This window comes from Mus pahari, chromosome 4 (genome assembly GCF_900095145.1).
Source record: "Mus pahari chromosome 4, PAHARI_EIJ_v1.1, whole genome shotgun sequence".
Classification (NCBI taxonomy): Eukaryota; Metazoa; Chordata; class Mammalia; order Rodentia; family Muridae; genus Mus; species Mus pahari.
The window spans coordinates 97561258-97584411 of NC_034593.1; the positions used below are offsets into that span (position 1 = coordinate 97561258).

The following is a 23154-nucleotide window of genomic DNA, read 5'->3' on the forward strand; positions in this document are numbered from 1 at the left end:
AGTGTACTTATGAGATTTTCAGTGGAAATAATTATAGGTGACTTGTATGCAGGCTTAAATCAAGAAAAAGGGATTAGGTAGATGTGTGTGAATTTGCCTCTTAACTAAATATATGCTGCTGTGTTAGACCTGCTAACACAGGTAATACAGACCTGCTGTATTAGAAGGAGGTATCCGCAATAAAAGAGGAATAGAACAAACTGTGTAATTTTCATATCGTTACAAGTTTGAAGTGAATTAGAATTATTAGGTATCCATGTTTTATTAAGGTGTAATGTTCCAATTATATTAACAGGTATTCTTTTGTTGTTGCTGCTGTTGTTTTAGGTAAGGCCTCACACATGGCCAAGGCCACCTCAAATTCATGACGACCCTGCTGCCCTTCTCAGTGCTGCGATTGCAGGTGTGCGCCACCACTCTTTTATAAAAGTGAACTCCAAATCCTCCCTGCTTCCCTGCTAGATCCTGTTTCAGGTGAGAGGAGAACTCTGGGGGTGTAGGTAACGTAACGGAACCTAAGGCCTCTCAGGCAGACTTCTACTTTACTAGGGAGACTGTGGAGCCACCTCATAATGTGACTTGGTTGAGAAAAGCCTATTCTGTTTTGAAGGGTAATGATAGGACTCTGTGGATCAGTTGGCAAAGTAATTGCATGCAAGTGTAAGGACTTGGGTTCAAATCCCCAGGAACCATGTAAAAGCACCTCCCAGCAAGGCACTGTGGGGCGTAGAGACGAGCGAATCCCTGGAGCTTGCTGGCCAGCCAGTCTCAGAGAGATCCCCTGTCTCAAGAAAATAGGGTGGAGAGCATTCATGTCAAGCATCCATCCTCCACTGGACCCCAGGAGTTGTGATCTTCCGAGAGTGTGCTGAGAACAAACCCGGGACCTCTGGAAGAGCAGCCAGTGCTCTTCTGAGCCACCTTTCCAGACCTGACCAAGAGACCTCTTACTGATGGGTCAATGATGTTACTTATGACTACTCTGCTGAAATTTTCTATTTTTGTGATCTATTTTTGGTAAGATATATGTCAAGGTATTTATTGATTTATTCTATGTTATCAAAAATTTTGGTATATACTTGCTCATAAATGTAGCGTGTAGTTTAAATAAAAATCACACTGAATCTGGAGAGGCACTGGCAACAGTGATCTCACCCACCTCCGTGGCCAGCCCCAAGTGGTGGTCTTGCTCTGTTTCCCAGCTGCTGCCAAGCCATTCTGATCTTCCCAGGCCATTCACCCCCTGTACCTAGCCTGCAGAAAGCTAGCTACCCCTCGCTCAGATCCCCTGAGCCCCGTGAAATGCTAACTCTAGAGACTTGTAATACACCAACCAGACTTATAAGGATAAATCTCCGACCCCAAAATGCCTGCACAAGGAACACAAAACTCAAGTGATATAAATACAAGCTGCACACCTAGATTGGGCACATGAACCCTATATTACTTTATTGCCCATCTATTAAATTCCTAGCTACTTGTGGCTTGTCCAGGCCACGTGGTTCTGGTTCATCTTTTTTCTTCCATCTTCTCTCAGTCCTATGTCTCATCTCTCCGTCTCGTCTCTCCATCTCTCTTCTTCCTCTTTCTCCAAAACTTTCAGCTCTGCCGTTTCCTTCCACTGCCCAATCACAGACTCTAGCCTTATCTGACCAATTAAGATTTCACCTGACATCACCTGAGAATGGGCAGGTGATGGATGAGGTGAGGGAACAGAAAGTACAAACAGCAATCCACATTCTCCCCTTTTGTCCAAACCCTTTGTGGTTAAGTGGTTTACTTATCCTTTTGAGTTTCTCTAGTGTAGATTTTTTGCCTGTAACTACAGGAGCCTTACAAAACCACCTTTAAAACAATATAGCTGTTTTGAAATAGTATCAACATAATATGACCATACAGACAAGAAAAGAAACCACAAAGAGAAAACAGAGAACTTTTAAAAGTTGGAACTTTCCCTCCATTCATCCCGCATTTTGAATTTTTGTCACCGTGTTCTTCGTCTTTTTATATTTTTAGCATATGGGGGTAATGTAATTATTGTTTTGGATTTTACATTTCACATTGAAGATATGATTTTCACACCAGGTTTATCATGAGCTTCTGAGTTTGTATAGTTATTCTTTTTTAAATTTTGTTGCTGTTGTTGTTATTGCTGTTAAGGATTTATTTATTTTTATTTTATGTGCATGGGTGCATACATGTACGTGTTTCATGTGCTTTCCTGGTGCCCGCAGAATTCAGACGAAGTAATTAGATTTTCTAAAACTTAAGTGATAGGCAGTTGTGGGCAGCCATGTGGGTGCTGGAGACTGAACCCAGGTACTGTGTAAGATCAAAACGCGTGCTTAGCCATTGAGCCATCTCTCTGGTCCTCGTGTCGGCTTTATCAGTGAGGTGCTTTGTTTTGTTTAATTATTGACTTAGGGTTACTACTGCTGTGATGAAACAACACAACCACAAGCAATTTGGGGAGAAAAAGGTTTATTTCACTGACAGTTACATATAACACCATCATCCAAAGCAGTGAGGACAGGAACTGAAGCAGGGTAGGAACCTGGAGGCAGGAGCTGATGCAGAGGCCTTGGAGGGGTCTGCTGACTGGCTTGCTCCTCATGGCTTTTCGGCCTGCTTTCTTATAGAACTCAGGACCACCAGTCCAGGGATGGCCCACCCATAATGGGCTGCCCCACCCCCACCCCCACCAATCACTAATTAAGAAAATGCCCTGCAAGCTTGCCTGCAGCCTGATCGTATGGAGGCATTTTCTCAGCGGTGGCTCCCTTCTCTCAGCTGACTCTAGCTTGGGTCAAGTTGATATAAACCTTCCAGCACAATTTTCTCATATTTTCCTCTCACTCCTTAACATGTCTTTCTTTTCATTTGAAGCATTCCATTTGGAATTTCTGGTTAGACAGTTCTGGGCAAATCTGAGGCATTCTCTCAGGCTTTGCACGTCAGACAGGAAAAGTCTAACAAGATCTGCATCTTCCTTTTGACCAACTTAGGACAGAGCAGGGTAAAACACACCAGACACAGACTGCAAACAGCGGAGGGGGCTATTTATGGGGAAACATCCTGGGAATGGAGAAGAAGAGATGTCTAGTTTAAGGGAAGCAGCTGCTGAGAGAAGGAAACAAAGGATACTTAGCCTAATGGAGCCTCTCCCATCAGCCCTCTCTGTCCACGTCTGTGGTGGCACAGTGACTGTTGACTGAGTCAGGAACCCCATAGCACAGAAGCAGCACCCTCCTCATAGAATCCCAGGGTGGGCAACACAGAATTAATGGCAAGGACCATTAAGGACTGTAAGCGATACCCACCCCCCCATCCCTGCCCTTCTGTGGATAACAGAGCGAAGACCACCCAAGCAAGACAACATGGTCTGTCCTGAGAGGCACAGAGAGCAAGACACAGAGCAAAGGTGGTTCAGACTTCATTGGGAATCAGATAGAGGTGGACGGTCTCATTCTGGGGACCAAGGTCTGCACACTAGAGGCTGGTCTTTCTGGCAGTGCAGGGCAGACTCGCACGTCATCGTGTGTCGGTACATGATGAGTACCTACACATACACGGATTGGTTTCTCTGGCAGTGCTGGGGACCCACAGAGTCAAGTGCATCCCTTCATCAACCCAGCAGAGCTGAGGGCTACTTGGATCCAGGACAAAGACAAGAAAGGAAAGGAAGAGACGCTGAAGGAATGGGGAGCTGGGGTAAACAGAGGCTTGGCTTGGGGAGATGTGTTGCATGTAAAACACGCTACGCCTTTTGCCAGTGACCACACCCTGCGCTCTGGTCCCTCCAGACTCCCTTTTGTTCCACATGGCTTAGCTATGGGAGGGGTTGTGTTACCAGCCCACGCCTGAGACCCTTGAATCCAAAGATAAAAGATACACAGTCAGCTTTATTTAGAAATTGCCTGCTAGGCACAATTGCTGGGCACAGATAACTCCCGCCCGGAAGGGCATGCCTTTACCAATTTATGATCTCCATCTCTCCCTCCACTCTAAACTTAGTGGCTTGTATCAGCTAGCCCCTGCCAACATCCTTGGCCATCCGCCTGTAGCGAAGGCCAAAGGCCCTGAGCTGCTCCAAGACCTTACATGGATACTGCCTTCTTGTTCCAAAGTATGGCAGAAAAAAAACCTCTATCTTTCCCTGCATCTCCTTTTCTTCTTGGTACCCAGAAGTCCCACCTGTATCTTCTGCCCAGCAATTGGCTCCCAGCATTCTTTACTGACAAATCAAGAACCAATTAGGGAACTAGACCTAAGTATCAGAACCTCCCCTTACAGAGAGGCTGGGTAGAAAGGAGCGTCACTACGCCTTTCAGAGGAGAATGGAGATGGGACTAAATGGGAAGACTGATGCAGAGATGCAGGGACCCAAATGGGCCCCAGACCAAAGGCCAGCAAGCATAGTAGATCTCCTGGCCCTGGTATTAGGGTGCTCTACTTGTTACCCCACAGGGCCGTCTTCAAGTACATGGGGCCTGTAAGGAAGCGGCTGGACTTCATGTAGGCAGAGATCTTCTCCAGAGCCTGTGAGTGGAAAGGAGACAGCAAAGCCCTGGCTTGTAGCACCACTGGGCTGAGCTCTGAACTCCACGTGGGCCCAAGACCTGGAGCAGAGGAGTCAGCCTCAGCTTTGGCAAAGAATCTCTTCAAGTTCCTTTTCCTAGTGTTCACCTTAAGGAGAACGTCAGATAGAGAAACCAACATTGTGAGGGCTTGGTGTCCTTTAGATAGTATACCACAGGTTTGGGGGGGAAAAAAAAAAACTCACTCAATGATTCTACACGCTAAGCCCTAACTGATCATTTACCAGGAGAAAACCTGAAGACCAGAGAGGTTAAGCAACTTCTTCCTATTCACAAAGCCTCGTCACTGTCTGCACAGGCATTTTCTTTCACAGGAAGCGCCTGCCTGCATTTGCACATAGAGGAAGGAGCAGGCAGGAAAAAAAAAAAAAAAAAAAAAGAGGAGTTCTCTGAACATGCTTGAAAAAAAGCCCAGATCCCACCCAATGACTTAGCAGATCCTGGGTAAAAGCATCTAGAAGAGAGGGAGGCAGGGCAGGGTTCTGTCTGTTCCCAGAGAACAAAAGTCTAAATTTCTCTACCTGCTACCCAATTCCAATATTATTATACCTCAATCAAACTTAACTCTAGCTCGAATATAGGAACCATGCTGAATTCACTCAGCCTGCATGAATTCTTACCAAGATGCAATTCCCAGGTTAACTAACTGCTGAGGAATTCTAAACTCCAGGACTAGCTGTTTGCACCAAGCCAGAACCCCAGCCCTCAGGCTGTAACTCCCAGGTCTCCCTCCCCCGGTTCTCCACAGTGATACCAGCCCTTGCATAATCCCCAAAACTCTTCAACTTGGACCAGAAGCAGAGCTAAGGAGAACTGGCTGAGAAAGCATATCACTTGACAGGAAGTGGGGAAGGAAAACAGATTCTGAGCTTAGAAACAAAACATTAAGTTAATGGTTCAAATTATAAAATTTCTAGTAAAGTGGGTTTTTAGGGGTGTCAAACCCAGGAGCCTGGATGCCAAACGAGCGGCTGTGAGGTGACTTTCAGGCTTGGATCTCTGGCCCCTGCTGATACTGGGTGCACATCACAATCTCTAGTGTGACCACTACTGTGTGCTATACTTAGTCCCAGGATGAGGGTTCTGGGCCTGTCCCCTGAGATCTGACAATGTGCCTCACATGAAAGGTGTTGAAATAGATGCATGACTTCATCTCACAGATGGGGCATTAGAAGACAGGAGATGGAGGCAAGGTTTATCCACCCTAAAAAAGATAGCCCTCCAACAAGGGCTCTGCTTGTCTAAGTCAGAGCACGGTCTCCAGCCCTAAGCTCCCACGGGGGGGGGGGGGGGGATGTGAGAAGAAAAGTGTTCTACAGGTCAGCTGCAAAGACTCACTGGGTCGTTAACACTTCTCACGAACCCTCACCTTCCTAATAGCTAAAGCCAGCTAGCTGCTTGCACACTTCTGCCACGCTCTGCGTCTCAGAAGGGTCCCAGACAGGAATCCCTGGCTGAATAAACAACTGAAGCTTTTCATTTCGGCACAAAGAGAAAGAGCCATTCAAGTTCTGCCTACACAGAACAGGCCCCTACGGGTGGGAGTTGAGCCCTTGAGCAAGTGACACACCCATAGCTCTCTCTACCCTGTAGGAATCTTGTAGTGACAAATTTGCTCTTATAATGTAAGATGCGCAGGTCCTCACAGAAAGTCAGTGTTCAATACATGATAATTAGTCTCTTAATTTAAAGATTAGGAAATCATTCTGGAAACGGGGAAGGGAAGTAGGGCATCCAAGAGGAAGAGGGATCAGGGCATCACCTCAAATCGAGCCATGAAGTCCATCAGGTTTGGGAAGGCGTCCAGGCACTTGGGTTCAAATATACGGTGCTTATCAAGGACATCATAAACAAGGAAGTCCACATAGGTAATCTGCAGGAGGCCCAGGGTAAGGACACTGGAATTTGATGCCTGGGAAGAATGGTGACCCCTCCTTCCCACTCCCTCCCTTTACCTTGTCCCCTGTAAACCATGGCTGCTTGCCCAGGAATTCAGAGTAGAGCTTCATCTTGTCAGCAAGACCCTCTAAGTACTCTGGCTTCCGTTTCTCCTGAGGTAGGGGGAAACAAGCAATCCCTACCTTCAGACACAGGCTCCCCCAGACACAGGCTCCCCCAGACGCAGGCTCCCCCAGATGCAGGCTCCCCCAGACTCAGGCTCCCCCAGATGCAGGCTCCCCCAGACGCAGGCTCCCCCAGACGCAGGCTCCCCCAGACACAGGCTCCCTAGCAAACAGTTTGACTTTAACAGGAATGTGGAGGAAGAGTGTATGCCTTCTCAAGGCTGGGCCTGAATCAGTCTCCAGGTTTTAAGTTAATTCATCACTACTGATTAGACTCCTACAGACACCAGGTCCCACTTGTTAAAGGTGATTGAGAAGCCAGCCGAGTACAACACTGCCTTTGAACTCCACTTATTGCCCGAATCAGATCCTGTGGGCCAGACGCAGAGGTGCCTGTGTGCCTGGCTCACTCTGAACTCAGATGGCTGGTGCAATCAAAGAAGCAAGATGCTCAAAGTTCCTCCTAATAAATGGCAGAATAGTGGATATTTAAGTACTTGTTATAAAGTGAAGGCATGTTTGATGTTGAAAGGAAGGAGGGTCAGGGACCTGATGGCCAAACTTGAGCTGCCTACTGGGAAGTGGTCCAGGCTCCTGCTCCTACTAGGGGCATTGCTCTGGAGAAATAGCTGGGCAGATGTCTGAGGCCGTGGTGTGTAACCCCCTCTCCCACTTCTTTATTTTAACTCATGGTTTTAGTCTCCATATCCCAAAAGCTTATCGATGACGTTAATAGCTGAAACAAATGGTCTATGAGGGTTAAAGGTCAGAGATGAAAAGGACTCTGAATATGTAATCTAATGTTTAAAAACTGTATTTCTAGGTTGTGGAATCCAAGTCATAGGAGTCAAATGCTAAACTTGACCAATATAGACACGAACATAAGGCTCTAACTCCAAACCCTGTCTTTCCCATCCTCTGGGGGACTCACAAACTCCGGACTGTAGCAGACCATTGCAAGCTGCCTCCGAGTGTCCACGGCCTGATTCTCCAAAATGTCCGCACGGAGCCTCTCCTCCTCTGTCTCTCCACCTGCAGCACACACAGCCCAGACTCACCCTCAGCATCCCACCACAGATAAGCCCAGGGAAATGACCACCATCCCCCACTCTGTGGCCAGCCCCACTCACACATGTGGTGCTTCCGGCCAAGGTAGCGAAGGATGGCATTGCTCTGGGTGATCTTGTGTGACCCATCAATTAAATAGGGCAGCTGGATGGACAAGCAGGGATGGTCAGATGGGATATGGGCTCTCAGCATCTCTTCCCTGGGTGAGAGCAGACACAGGGCACGACACTCAGTGTGCCTGCCATGGGAAGCCCTCCATGGGCACAGTGGCACTGAATGGGAGAGCTGGGACACAGCCCATCACAGAAACACTGTGCAGCCAGCAGGGATGGAGCAGGAGAGCAGAAACACTGATCCCCAACCCTCAGCCAGGCCAGGAGATGAGGTGAGATCGCCATGCCTTCCCCAAACCTCCCCTTCCCTGCACCTACATTGGGAAAGTCCAGGCCTAGCTTGAATTTCTCACTCAGCCATTGGCTTCTGTCAAAGTCAGGAGCTGTGGTGGACAAGAGGATGTGAAAAGAAACCGCTCTAATTTCCACCTTCCTACAGAGACCAGACCAAGGAGTCAGGAAACCATCCCATCCCCTATCCCCTACCCCTACCCACCCCACCCCTGCAGCATGGAATCTGAAACTGAGTCTCATATCCCAAAGTTGCAGGAGAGAAGAGTGCTTGGGAGTGTGGATTCTCCATTTGTAAGGCTTACAAAAAGTTTAGGCAGATGCTAAATTATGAGCAGAGGAAAAGCCGGAACCCTGCGTTGGAAGACTAAACTGCCTCTATGGAGGTTTCCTGAAGGTGTAGACTCTAGCTACTTTTGGCTAGAGGAGCTCTACAGATCTGCACAACAAGGGACCAGGCACAGGGGCCCCTGAGGACCACCAATCAGAAGTCAGGGAAAAGTCTGACTAAGAGGGTGTCATTACCGTCCCCCATGGTGTATCTCTTCTCCTCATAGCTTGAGTCTGTGTATTCCAGGAGCAGGCGGATGGCTTGACCCAACTAGGAGACATGGCTGGTCAGAGATTCACTGGATCCTGTCTAACAGCACACTCACACGCGGGGGGGGGGGAGGGAGAGAGAGAGAGAGAGAGAGAGAGAGAGAGAGAGAGAGAGAGAGAGAGAGAGAGAGAGAGGCAGAACCTATGAGGTGCCTTACAAGGAGGACCCATTTCCTAGACCAGCTACTCAGTATGCTCCGCCCTGCTTCCTCATCGTTCTTGGATGTCAGACCCCTCTCTCACCCCACGGATGTCCCAGTAACCCAGAGTCATAGACATGGTGCTGGTGCTGTCGGGCTTCCGCGGAGCTAAGTAAATTAACTGTAACTATATCCTGGTGCACAGGGAGGGAAGCCCTGAAACTGGTAGTGAGTCCCGCCCTCCTTGGCAACGCCTCTTTCTTCTCCACCCGCCCCATTCCCCCACCACCACCACCACCACTCCCCTCCCGCTGCTAGCTAGGCTAAGCTCTCACCTAAGTATTCTCTTACCTTCCAATCCTAAACCACTCCTCCTGGGAACAAGGCAGGGTCAGATCCAAAGTAGCCTTGACTCCACTACCCCACCACCACCCCACCACCACCCTGCGTAAGGTTTGCATCCAACTCCCTGCCCCTGCCTGTGCCGCACCACCTCTGCCTCCTCTCCCTAAGTAAGCCCTAAGGTGCCGGTACCCTTGGAGAGGTCAGATGTAGGAAATGCAATGATCTCTCCTTCTTTCCCTAGTCTTACCACTCAGCCTGTTGCTAGTCCAAAACAGGACACCCCAAACAAAGAGTTTAGTCTTATTGCTGGACGGGCAGGATCCTAGCTGACTTGAAAAGCAAACAAGTAAGGAATGGTGTTGTCTCCTTTACAGGAACAATAAAATGGACCAACCCAAGGACAAAGAGCAGACAAAATATCAAGTGGTTTTGGTGTTTGTAATCTTGGCTGTGTTTGCAACTCTGGACGCTGAGGGCACTGTGAAACTAAGAGACCCCCACAGCCACAGAGGGCAGTAGGCTGCCACTGCTTGACCCTGACCACCAAAGGGAGAGGCCAGAAGCACAGAGCTCACAGCTGGAGTATGCTAGGGTGTGGAAGTATGTGTTTCAAGTGGACAGACGCCTCTCCTGCTTCCAAGGGACAAGAGGATGCTGTCCAGAGCAGGTCCTGGGAGAACTCTGCACAGGACACAGGGAACCCAGAGCCATTTAAAATGGGTCTTGTTGTACAACCTCCCAAAGGACAATGTCCTATCAGGAACACGCTCACCTGCCAGCCTACTTCCTTGAAGGAAAGATTATTGCGAAATCAACAGGTGTGCGATTAAAGGAAATGACAACTTTAACAGTGAAAAACAGATGGCCCAGACCCTGCCAATGGAAAGGCAAGGCTGCGGCTCTACAGAAGGTATATTTGGAGAATTAACACCACTTAGGACTGGAGGGTACGGTATAAGTGTGCCTGGAACAGGTTGAAGCTATCCCAGCTCCAAGGGCAGAGGAACCACATACTCTGAATCCTTGTGAAGCCCAGAGCAGAATTCACTAGCAGAATGCCACTAGCTGTGGCAAATGCTACTTGAGTGTTTAGTCATGGCCAGTCCTCCCAATTCAAGTCACTAAACTTCACTTTAGCTACAGAAGGAGCCTACTGCCCCAAATTAAATTCTCACGGAGCTTTCCCCAGACCAGAGTCTGCCACAAGGCATAAGTGCATGGACACACACATGCATGGGTCTCTGAATCATTGTTAAGAATACGTGCCGGATAACTTTATGTCACCCCACAAAAGCTAGAGTTATCTGAGAGGAGGGAATTTGCAGCTGTAGGGGCCCCCATAAGATTAGCTCATAGGCCATTAATGATTAATGATTGTTTAATGATTAATGATTAATTAAGGATGTGGGAGGCCCCTGGGCTGGTGGCCTTGGGTGCTATAAGAAAGCACGGTGAGCCAGCCATGGAGAGCAAGCCAGTTAACAGCACCTCTCCATGGCCTCTGCATCAGCTCCTGCCTCTGCCCTGTTTGAATTCCTGCCCTGACTTCTCTTAGTGATGGACTATGATGTAGAACTGTAAGCTGAAATAAACCCTCTCTTCCTGGCGTTGCTCTTAGTTATAGTGATTTGTCAAAGCAATAAGTAAGACAGGGCATATCATTGTCTTCATAACTATGAACAGGAAGATATATAATTTCTGACTATAATTGAGAAAGTAATTTTTTTAAGAAAAACTCATGCAAATTAAAATAATAATCTTAAAAGTATAGGATGGGGCTGGAGAGATGGCTCAGTAGATAAGAGTATTTACTGCTCTTGCAGAGGGCGGAGAGTTCTACTCTCAGTGTCCATATGGAGGCTCACAACCATCGACAATTACAGTTCCAGAGGATCTGCAACACTCTCTTCTGACCTCCACAGGCAAAACACTCATTCTTAAAACAAATTTAAAATATATTGAACAAGTGCTAGAACTTTAGTGTATGTCCACCTGGCCCTTCCTGACTATATTTTTTAAAAGTAGTTGACATCTTCCTACAGACTGGACCCTATGTATAGCATGGCCCCTCTGTAGACTAGTGATTCAGGAAATCGGGCCCACGCTGTCCTGTTTCTACATTCTCCGAAGAGTGGAGAGGAAGGCAGGGGCATCAGGAGATGAGGAGCCATGCTGGCCACTGCTTTGAGAGCCTGCTGGCCCAATTCTCCCCTTCCTTGAGCAGAGTTGTTCTCTTGCAGTGTCCCCAGGAACTAGAGACGAGGTCTGAAACAATGGTGAGTAGCTACCTCACAAGGACTCACCCCAGAGTTGCCAGGCCCTCTGCATCTCCCTCCAAGTGCTTGGTTCTAACTGCATAGTGTGGACAGTTCTAAGTGTTCAAAGGGACTCTGCAGGACCAGCAAAATGTCCTGGGTAAACTGTGGCCGGGGCCTAGAGACACAGCCCTTGGGACTGTGTGTCCTAGCTCCTTGTAGATCTGTAGCTAACATTCTAATATTCTCAAGGCTAATTCATAGAAATTTCAAATAAAATCAGGCCAGAATGTAAGATTTTAACATACAAATGGTTAGATATAAATGCTGACAACATGGAATTATAGAAAACAAAAAACATTTCTAAGAAGAAAAGTAGGGAAGCTTAAAATTATTTTTGTTGTTATTTATTTTTATTTTATGTGTATTGACATTTTGCCTGCATGTGTGTCTGTGCACCACATGTGTGCGGTGCCCTCAGAAGCCGGAAGAGGTAAACAAATTCTCTGGAACTGAAGTTACAGATGGGTGTGAGCCACTATGTGGATGCTGGGACCTGAAACCAGATCTTCTAGAAGAGCAGCCAGTGCTCTTAATGGCTGAATTACCTCTCCGGCCACAAAACAGGCAAGTTTTACCCATATGCTTTTTAATGAGATAGCTGGTTTTCTAAAAACATTCTAAATAGAGAAAATATTAGTCCAACAACCTAAACACATAATGTTAGAAAAGGTCATCTGTGGGACAATGGGCTGTGCACAGACAGCCTGGTCCCCAGTCGAGCTGAGGTCTTGAACCCCAGTGGGACCCGGTGGTGGTAATTTCCACCTACATGGGATGGAAGGCATTCCCTCATATCTCTGGACCCCTGGCTCCTGTCAAAGTTACCGCCCCCACAGCCCCATCAAGAGAGGCATGTGGCTAGCAGTCAGACAATGTCCCAAGCTTCTGGCATTCTGGCTAGACTCCTCCACAGTTACCTAGCAACAGCAAGATAGCCCAGCCCACTATAAGATGGGGCTGCTTGGCCCCTCCTCACTCTCTTTAAGCTTTCTTACTCTGTAGCTCTCCTTCTCTCTCTTTTTCCCTTCCCATCTCTAAATTTTTACCTCTCTTACTCTCTATCCTTTCCTCTCTCTCTCCCCCCTTCTCTGCTTGTGGCCATGGCTATCCTCTCCCTCTCTCTTTCTACCTTCTCTCCTTTCTCCCTGCCTTTCTACAATAAAGCTATAAAACCATAGACTGTCTCTGACCATCAAGGCCCGCCATGCTTGAACAATGGGATAGGCTTGAACTCTTAAAGAGTCATGTCTAACCTCCCACCAGGAGGCCTTCCTACACTGCAGCCATGGACCATACTAAGGACTCTCACCTGCATGGGAACCACCCAGTGCCCCCCTCTCCCTTCTGCCCTCTTCCCTTATCTCTGGGGCCGAGTGCCACCCTGGGGCCCCTATTCTGTTCTCAGCCCCTTCACCATATCCAGCATGAGATGCCAGAGGCTGAGAACCTAGTACCTGGGGCTGCCCCTTGTCCACCACCTGACATGTGGAGTCAGTGGCTTAACACAGCCAGGTGCCCATCCGGGGCCATGTGGAAAGCATCCGGTAGTCCTCCCGCGTCTGCCCACCCAGGGCACAGGAACTCTGGTGGGATGCAGGTTCTCTCCCACTCCCCTCTTTCCCACACACCCACGGCCCCACAGTTGTCTGGCCTGCCCATGACCATATGCAGCAAGCCCTGGGGATTCTTTTGGAGATGTCTTTCACATACCAAGGCCACAGGATAGGCAGAGATTCCTAACTGCTGCTAGTTAGGAGTCTAACTTGAATAGATACACTGTGAAGTAACTCTCAAGTTATACCCCTTCTCTATCTCTCTGTATCTCTGTCATTCTGTCTCTCTGTATCTCTGTCTCTCTGTATCTCTGTCTCTCTGTATCTCTCTGTCTCCACAAGATAGGGTTTCTCTGTGTAGCCCTGGCTGTCCTGGAACTCACTTTGTAGACCAGGCTAGCCTCGAACTCAGAAGTCTGCCTACCTCTACCTCCCAAGTGCTGGGATTATAGGCGTGCGTCACCAATGCCTGTCTCTCTCTCTCTCTCTCTCTTGTTTTTTTGAGACAGGGTTTCTCTGTATAGCCCTGAGTGTCATGGAACTCACTTTGTAGAACTCAGAAATAATCCACCTGCCTCTGCCTCTCGAGTACTGGGATTAAAGGTATGCGCCACCATGCCCAGCTGTATATCTCTTAAAAACATAGAATTTAGGACTGGAGAGATGGCTCAATGGATAAGAGCTCTGACTATTCTTCCAGAGGTCCTGAGTTCAATTCCCAGAAACCACATGTTAGCTCACAACCATCTGTAATGGGCTCTGATGCCCTCTTCTGCTGTGTCTGAAGATAGCTACAGTGTACTCACTTAAAAAAACAAAACAAACATAGAATTTAGTACCTTAGTCTAGAGATTCATTTGTCTCGCCACTCCTTCACAGAGTTACTGTTCACTGTATAAAGGTACAAAAACATCAGACTCATTGCTTTAGACTTCAGTCTTGTGAAGATTCCCATGTCTACATAGATTATGAAATGTTTGTGGTTTTCTCTTACATTACCTGGGCTCCTAGATTCAATCAGCACTCCCACATGAGAATCATCCTCTAACCACTTGACACCCAATGTGTGGTTGGCCCTTGCTAACTGGAGCAGGGCTCTGCCCACCCCTAACTTCATCGTAGGGGCTGCTCCAGCTGAGATCCTGGGCCTCAGGCAAAAGATGAGGGCTGCCTTCCGGTCTTTCTGTGTTGCCTCTCAGAATCAGTGCAGCCACAGGAAAGATAAGCTGTAGCGATCTTTCTAAGTCTGCTGTGCGCACTGGCCTACAGACTGGCGAGTTTATGGTTTCTGTTATAACAGCATTTCTTTTCTTTTCTTTTTTTTAAGACAAAAGTTTGCTGTGGATCCCTAGAAGAAAACAAAATAAAAACAAACAAACAAAAAAACCAACAAAAACGACAACAGCAAAAAGTTGATGTTCACCTCCTGAGTTCCATCATAAGAGTTTGGTTTTATGAGCGAAGAGAACACCTTCTTCAAATTCTGCTTTCTGAGAGCACCAGAGGGCTTGGCAGCCGCTGGGACCTGGGAGACCTGAGGTATTAATCAACATTCTGTGTCCTGTCGGCCTTGAGAAGTCTATGCAAAAGGAGGTTTCTCACTGCCTGGCCAGTTCCGTCAAACTCCCTTCCCACTGTCACTTGCCCAGTGTCTCAGATGAACAGATCTGTCTGTGGCTGGAAGCTACTGTATTTTTGTAAGAAACTGGAGGTATCATTCAAACACCTTTAATCTCCCGTGGCAACAAGGGTCTTTTACTGTTTCAGTCAGTTCCCAAGGGTGAATTTGGATCCTAGCTATGACACTCCATACCTAGTTTAAGAATCGCTCTGGTTTCCTAATCAGTTTCTGCTCACACAATCCTGTCTGCAGCCCGGTTTCTCCTAGCTTTGTCTTGGATTCTGTTCCACGTTGGCAGTTTTTCTTTGTGTTTAATGATTTCTCCTGACCCACTGCAAATGTTCCAAGTGTAATGGAATTGTATCAGCAAAACATTGCACCGGGTTGATACAAAGAGTTGTCTCTGCTGGCCCACACCCTTTGCACTGAGAAGTGGCCAGGTAGGATCTCCGGCTGGTTTTCTCAGACAAATCTTACCATGTTTTAAAAATGTTTTTTTAAAAAACCACGTTGTAAGATGCCTCTTTCATATGGGATAGCGTTTCTGCCTCATAAGAATGCATCTTAAACTCCTTTCCTCATGAGTTCCCTTGGGCTCCAGAGGGGGGCGCTGTTTTGACTATTTTGAATTGTTTGTGTGGCTCTTGAATTTGGGGAATGATGTTTTCTTCTTCCATGGATATCTTTTGAATCCCTGCTTATCTTGCTGCTTTTGATGTTCCTTCTCTGAAAGGGATACATGGTGTATTGAGGCTTTGTGTACAAAGGGCCAATCAGAATGGGGCCTGAAAAGACGACTAGGCAATAAGTGTGGAAAACAAATGCTATGGGTGATAGGAAATCCTTTCTTCTTTTGCCTCATATTGGAAGTCCTTTGAATTTTGACAGAGAGCACTATTTCTTTGTTGAAGAGCTTGATTCATTTGGTCCTTTAAAATAATTCTTTAAAAAAAAATTTAAGCCAGGAGCTGTGCACGTGCTAGGCACACGCTCTACCAGACAGATTTCCAGCTCCCTCTCATTCTTATTTGTTAGGCTCTCACATATAAATAATGGTTATAGTTTATGTTGCTTGTTTAAGCATGCCTCTGGTTTAAAATTCTGCTTCATTTGTAGAGCATGACAACAGCTCAGCTGAAATGAATTACAGACTCAAGTGAGGAACAATTTAGGGTCTGGGGTATAGCTAAATGATACAGTACATACCTACATGCATGAGTTCCAGGTTCAACACACACACACACACACACACACACACACACACACACACACAGAGTTGCCAAGACATTTAAAAGCAAACCCTTTGTACATTTGTCTTCCAGTGCTTTAGCAAAATACCTGAGTAATCAACTTAAAAAGATGAAAGGTGGGAGCTGGAAAGATGGCTCAGTGGTTAAGAGCACTGTCTGCTGCTCTTTCAAAGGTATTGAGTCCAATCCCCAGCAACCATGTGGTGGCTTACAAACATCTATACTAGGATCTGGTGCCCTCTTCTGGCATACAGATGCATATGCAGATAGAGCATGCACGTACATTAAATAAGTAAACAAACAAACAAACAGATGAAAAGTGTATTTTGGTTCTGTTTGGGATGTCTTAGTCCATGGTCCACAGCCCACTGCTTTGGGGCCTGCAGCAAGATAATTCATCACATTGGGAGCATGTGCAAGAGGAAGCTTCTTCGCCTTATGGCTAAAAATGAGAAAGACAGAGACAGAGAGAGATACAGAGATAAAGAGATACAGAGACACAGAGAGAGAGATACACTGAGTGACGAGGAGAGATCAGAGTCCCACAGTTCCTTTTAAGGCCATATTCCCTGAAAAGGCCATATTCCCTAAAACCTCCCACTATATTCTACCTCTTAACTTTTCTACCAGTTCCCAGTCACACCAAGCTAAGGACCATTCCCTTAACATGTGGGCCTTTGGAGAACATTCCAGATCAAAACTAAAGAATCACTATAAATTCAAACCAGAGAACGTTTTTTGTTTTGTTGAAATGGGATCTCACAACCCCGCAAGCTGGCCTTGAACTAGTGACGTTGCAGAGGGTGGCCCTGCGTTCCTGTGTCTCCTGATTTCACTTCCCCAGTGCTGGGAGTGTGGGTACATCACCACGACTGGCCAGAGAACCCTCATTTCCATTTGTTGCAATTTGAATGTTGAATATCCCAAGGTCTGCGTGATGATGGCTTGGTGTTCAGAAAGTCCTATTGGGAGGTGATAAACCTGTGAGAGGTAGAGCCCAAGGGAGATTATTATGGTCTGGATAAGAAATGTCTTTCTAAAGAGGTTGTGATGCTAATCTTGTTGTCAGCTTGACACACTTGCAGAGAAAGAACCTCAACTGAAGAATTGCCTCCATCAGGGTGGCCTGTGGGCATAGCTGTGGGGCATAACCTTGACTGTGGTTGGCACAGAAGGGGCTAACCCATTGTTGGCGGTACCATCCCTAGGTGGTTGGCCTGAGCAAGCCAGTCAGTAAGCCTGTCTTGGCTTCCTCCAATGGTGGACTATAATCAGTAAAGGAAAAAAGGGGGAAAAAAACCCACACCTTTTTTCCCCAAGTTGCTTTTGATCGAGGTTTTTATCCCCATGACAACAACAGAAACTAGAGTGAGAATCATATGTTAAAAACTCGGTTATCAGCAGATGGGGTCTTGGGAATTAATTAGATGCTGAGGGCTTTGACTTAATATCTTGATAGATTGATAACATAGTGGGACCAAGTTATAAGAAAAAGGTCACTTAGGCGGCATGGCCTGGAAAGGTACATTTTGTCCTTGGGCCCTTCCAGTTTCCTCTACATCCTGGCCATCATGAAATGAGTGTCTTTACTCTGCCACATGATCCCTGCCTTGCTGGTTTAGCCTTGCCTCAGCAATGGCCAGTGGATCATGGACTGCCATCTACAAAACTCGGAGGCGAGATAAACCCTGCTTCAAATTAACAGTCAGTCAGATGCACACCCAGCTAGCCTAGTCCTTTATCATCAGACTCTGCCTCCTTCCTCTTCCTCTTCTGTTTTCTACGTGTTCAACCACACTCTCCCACCATCATGTGCTGCTCGGCTGCAGGTCCCAGAACAATGGGGTCAATCAGTCACAGGCTGACCCCCTCGATCTGTGAGCCATTCAAGCTATGTTAGCAAGGCAGCCACAGTGGCTCTCTGGGAGAGAATCTTAAGATCTGATGTTTGCTCTGTGACATTTCTAGTTTGCTTTGTCGGACCCTCCCCCTTACTATCTTCCTAGTCCTCTTTTTGAGAGTAGGAATATTTACACTGTTCCTGTCCAAACATTGACTCTCAGAAGTATGTAATGTAAAATCTTTATGTATTCATTTATCTATTTTTTTTTTTTATAAAGCTTCATGCCTAAAGGTTTGAGATCTTGGACTTAGACTTGTAAGCCATTAGACTTTGGAGATCTGTGGGATAGAGCATATGGTTTGAATCATAAGATGGACATAAACATTTGGTGGGTAGAATCAGATGGTTATAGTTTGGACATGGAATGTCCCCCATAAGTCCAACCATTGGCATTATAGCATGATAATAGAGTCTTGGAGAGATGGGACCTTACAGGTGGTCCTTGGGACTTTGGAGGCACACCTTTAAAAGATATGTTGAACCCCACATTCTTCCTCCTTTGTTTCCTGGTGTAAGCTGAATGGTTTTCTCTGCTGTATATTCCTGGTGTGATGTATTCCTCACAACAGGTCCAAATGATGGGACCAATCAGTTAAGGACAGAACCTCCAGGACTATGAACTAAAATTTTATCTTTTTGAGTTAATTATCTCAGGCATTGCTTTACAATAACACAAAGTTGAGCAACGTACCACCTTAGCTAAAAATCTGTGCACTGATGTAAATGAACGAATTACCATTACAATTAGGTAGTCATATCTACCTTTTGAGATTCAGGTTATGTCAGTTATTGGAGAAATTGAAAACTAAGTGCCACTCTGCCGTGGAATGGCCTCAGTCGGCCCCTCAATCCACAGGAAAATCAAGGTCCTGGTACAGGTGGGCAGGAGTCGGTGAAAAGGTGACAAACAGATGGAAACACAAGGGAGTGTTGTATCTGAATGTTATTTCTCAAAGCAAGCACCAGACTTATAATACAGAAGAAAAACAAGAAAGCTAGGCGAATACATCAGCCAAGGCACATCGAGATGCATAATGGTTCTTTACACAAAACAAAGAAAATGCACACATAAAGTTAGTGGGAGCCAGGCAGTGATTACAACTGAGATAGGAACAGCCCTGTCTATGATCAGCTAAACACAGGAGCCAGGTGAAAGGTCTGATGCAATGCTAGTCTATTGTTAAACCCACCACCAGGGGTCCCTTGGTAAATACCTAATTATGCTATTCCTCTGGGCCTAGTGAAAAACATGCACTGGGGGAATTCCACTCTACTAACCCTTTCATGAATAATACAATTCTTCAGTTCCTCCTAAAACCACAACCCACCTTCTTTCTACCATTATGCAATGTAGGCTGTCATTCATGTCTGTAATGAGAATTCTAAGTTTACTATTTTGAACTAGCCCTGAGAATACTAGCTCCTATCTGGCAAATTGAGATGCCTGATTACTGACTGTCAACACTGGGGCATTTTGTCTGGAAGAATAACGTTCTTATGAAATTCCAAGCCCAGGGTCAGATCAAGGACTGCTAGGACATTGGTGAAGGCCAGACAGTAGGGTTCAACCTGACTTAGGTATTAGTAAAATCATTTCTTGGAGGCACCTATAATAAAACAATACTGAAAGAAAGCACACAGATCCATACACCCACTAACGCAGGGACAGGTTTGGAGCATTCGTGCCAAGGTTCCAGGAGACTGAGTTTCTGTGAAACTCTTTGCCTTGGATCTATGTCCAAGCCTTTCAGCCTGTCATGCAGTTTTCACTAGAGTGGGTGTGGGACCACTCTTTTTCTTGGCACCTTCTGACCCAAGGTGATGCTGAACATCTCCTTCCAGACACTGGCTGTCAGAAATGTACTGAAGTGGATGATGAACACAAACTTCATAGTTCCTATAAGATGTGCATGGCTGTAGACATCGCTGCTGATGCTCTGGGAGAAGAGTGAAAAGGTTATGTGTAGTGGGTTCAGCCTAATGCTGCTTATATTAATTTGGGTCTCCAAAAATTGTTTGCATGAGAATCTACACATCCACGTGTAAGGCAATTGAGGGACCCTGCTCCCAGTTGGTTCTGATTGGTAAATAAAGTTGCTGGCGGCCAATGGCTGGGCAGGGCAAGACAGACAGAGGGGAGACTTTTAGTATTCCTGGGTGAGGGCAAGGGACCAAGAGGGAAGGAAGGAGATCTGGGAGTGGGGGTGGAGTTGGGGGTAGGGGTAGGAGTGGGAAGGAGAGGAGAGATGCCATGCCTGGAAGAGACAGAGAGCTTAGCTGCCTTGTAGGAGCTTGGGGAACTTGACCCAAGAGGGCTGCACATCTGGGTCCAGGGCAGCCAAGATGGAATATAGGTTTTAGTATGTAGTGACTCAGGAATATCGGAGGAGAGGGAGGGAGGTGGATTAGCCATGTGGCAGTTAAGAAGTGGCCCAGTCATTGAGCTGATTAAGTCATATCAAAATATAAAGGCCGTGTGCGTGTGTCTTTCTTTTGGAAACCCAGAACACTGGGGTGGGGTGGGTAGGGAGGAACCCGCTGCCAGGATCATTTTGAGCATTTAATTGGGAACAACTACAGTTATGGGCTCTGAATCAGTGCTGAGAACAGCAAACACATTTTTCCCATAAACCAAGATGTCTTGACCCACAGCAAAGTGCTCCTGCTACTGATTAGAGGTGTGTGTGTGTGGGGGGGGGTGTCTTTCTTGTTATAGAGCAAGGCAAACTGGAGAGAAAAAGCACAAGTCTATTCTGCATGTGCTGTGGATGCCAGGCTGAGTTATCATTTTAAACACACACACACACACACACACACACACACTGCTGGGAAGTGATGTGGTATGTGTGGATAGAGACAGGTCCCCTGCTATGGACACTGTAATGCATTGCACACTCCTACAGCCAAGGAATATGTGGTCCAAAATCTTATTCCAGAGGGTTGTTTTTGTTTGTTTTTTGATAATTTAGATCTGGTTTCTAAGGCCAGAAACAAGCAAAATGGGCAATTAATGCCAAGAATCTGCTCTGTTTGATTCTACAAATTAAACCATGGGTTTTTAATGAGCACAAATCTGTATAAGCTAAATCCTATTGGATGACCTCTGCCCTTTTAAATTGCTTAAAGGTCACAGGTCCCCTTGATAAAACAAGAACACATAAGTCACCCCCAGTAACAGTGAAGTGAAATTCATCCCGGGCCTGGCGCATGAGCAAGGGTGAGCAGGAATATAGGCACCTCTTCATTCTACGCATGAGCTGCGGAGACCATTTCCATTAGAGAAAGCCTTCGGAAAGCAGTTGCTAACTACCAGTTGGTCCATAGTCCCAGCCACTGGATAGGTTTTTGAGAGACCACAGTGTATCTAGAGGTGGTGTAGAAAAGGTAACATTTACTGAATTTTACCAACAGAGAAGCTAACAGAGAAACTTACAGTATGGTCAAAGGGCAGCCACAGGGAGCATTGGAAGGTTTCATGGCACCGTCAGACCAAGAGCACATGTTCTCTCTACAGCACCTCTTTTAAAAACCTGGGGTACAGTCTGTACCCCACAAAAGCCAAAGCCTGCCACCCATCCTTGAGGAGTCGGCTGAAATACCAGATGAATAGTTAAAAGCAGAAAAGGATTAATTCGATGCATCCACATTAAAAACAAGGTCAGAGACCCAGAAACTTCTTCTGGTCCATCTTTGGGATCCTGAAATGAGATTAAAGCTTAAATGGCGGGCGGATCAGGGAGATAGTCGTCTAACCAGTGTCTGTCAAGGTACCTGCTCTTGATGCATTGTCGGTGGCCGGTGCTCTAGCAGGTCCAAGGGTGACAAACATGGTCCTGACAGGTTTTCCCCTTTCCCCTGCCCTCTCTCTTGCTAAACCATTAGATTCCATTCCTAAAGATGGCATTGTTAGCTTGCTCTATCCTTATGGGACCAGCATTCCAAGGAACAGTTGATTTCATATACACACAAGGGGCAGGTTCTAGTCTATATGATTCCAGTTCGCCCCAGTTCGCCCCAGTTCGCCCCAGTTCACCCCAGTTCGCCCCAGTTTGCCCCAGTTCACCCCAGTTCCCAGCAGCCTGAGAGGGAGTCAGTGGTGCTCCAGATGGTCCTTTATCTGAACAGCCTGGTCGTGGCGCACTCTCAATAGAGGACATAGTGTCCAATGTTCTTCTTTCTTCACTCATCATACACCATCAGCCAAGAAAGGGGTTTGTATTGGATGAAAAGCCCTCCTATAGCCGTGGTAGGGAATTGTTGACTGAAGATAACTGTCTCCTGTGCCTTTAACCCCTAGGGTGGCCTGGGGCTTCTGATACTGGTTGAAGTCAAGCACATTAAGCTAGCCAGTGGCATGGAGTTTTTGATCCAGTTCCAAATAAGATGAGCCTGTACAGAGTGTGACCCCCTGAAGAGGTTGTTGAAGAGACTATAGAAGCATCAAAGGCTTTGCGCTCCGGTTGTAGAATGTGGTTGTTGTTAAGTGCTGGGTCCTGGCAGCTCACCAGTGCCTTAAAATATGATTTTTTACCAAGTACAGGAATTGTACTAGAAATTAATATGATATGAGAAGTTTATTCCATCTGAGACACTAGAGACCATTCAGAGGGTGATGGGGAATTCCCTAGAACCCTGCCGCTGCCGCTGGCTGCTGGTATTGGAGTAAAATTTTCAGCTTGTGTCCACCACAGGAGAGCTCGGGGTGACTGAGGTGTGCTAAAGGAAACAGAATCTTAGCCAGCCCTCCTCCAGGCCAGGTGAGCATCTTAGTTCACCCTCCTCCAGGCCTGGTGAGCATCTTAGCCAGCCCTCCTTCAGGTTAGGTGTGTATGCAAAGCCAAACAATGAGCCTTTCTTGAGAATGGCTTGAAAGTATGATGTTTACAAACAAAAACATAAATTTATCTTTCACGAAAAAATTCTATAAAGAGAAAAATTATGAAATAAAAAGATTGAAGCCCTTGGAACCCTTTACTTTCTCTGCTGTCTATAAGGCATGACTTATTTCATAGATAACAACACTTTGTCAGGGTCGGATGTGATCTGGTAGGTTCAGTTTCCCGTTCTCTCCTAAAAAGAGTGTATACATTTTATTTCATCTTACACATCACGTATTCATTTTTATCTGCTTGTTTACAAATAACATATAATGTATTGTGATTGAAATAGACAATCTGCCCGGCATGGTGGCACACGCCTTTAATCCCAGCACCCGGGAGGCAGAGGCAGGTAGATTTCTGAGTTCGAGGCCAGCCTGGTTCACAGAGTGAGTTCCAGGACAGCCAGGGCTA

General features: G+C 46.5%; 1 protein-coding gene across 2 annotated transcripts; it reads right to left on the reverse strand.

Moving 5' to 3' along the window:
* Positions 1-4449: 4449 nt before the first annotated feature.
* On the reverse strand, positions 4450-9012 carry LOC110320222 (glutathione S-transferase Mu 2-like). Of its 2 annotated transcripts, XM_021196135.1 has the most exons (8): positions 8977-9012; positions 8659-8734; positions 8161-8225; positions 7792-7873; positions 7593-7693; positions 6554-6649; positions 6361-6471; positions 4450-4539 (listed from the first exon to the last, which is right to left on the reverse strand). In XM_021196135.1, the coding sequence occupies exons 1-8, from the start codon at positions 9010-9012 to the stop codon at positions 4450-4452; spliced, it is 657 nt and encodes a 218-aa protein (XP_021051794.1). The 2 variants fall into 2 exon arrangements, with proteins under 2 accessions (XP_021051794.1, XP_021051795.1); XM_021196136.1 differs by lacking the exon at positions 6361-6471.
* Positions 9013-23154: the final 14142 nt, after the last annotated feature.

Excerpts from the sequence above, each read along its gene's own strand:
- LOC110320222 (XM_021196135.1), bottom strand. The coding sequence starts at position 9,012 with ATGTCTATGACTCTGGGTTACTGGGACATCCGTGGG. Across the intron at positions 6,650-7,592 it reads TCTGCTACAGTCCGGAGTTT|GAGAAACGGAAGCCAGAGTA; the intron begins GTGAGTCCCCCA and ends CCCCTACCTCAG. Across the intron at positions 4,540-6,360 it reads ACTTCATGGCTCGATTTGAG|GCTCTGGAGAAGATCTCTGC; the intron begins GTGATGCCCTGA and ends TTCCACTCACAG.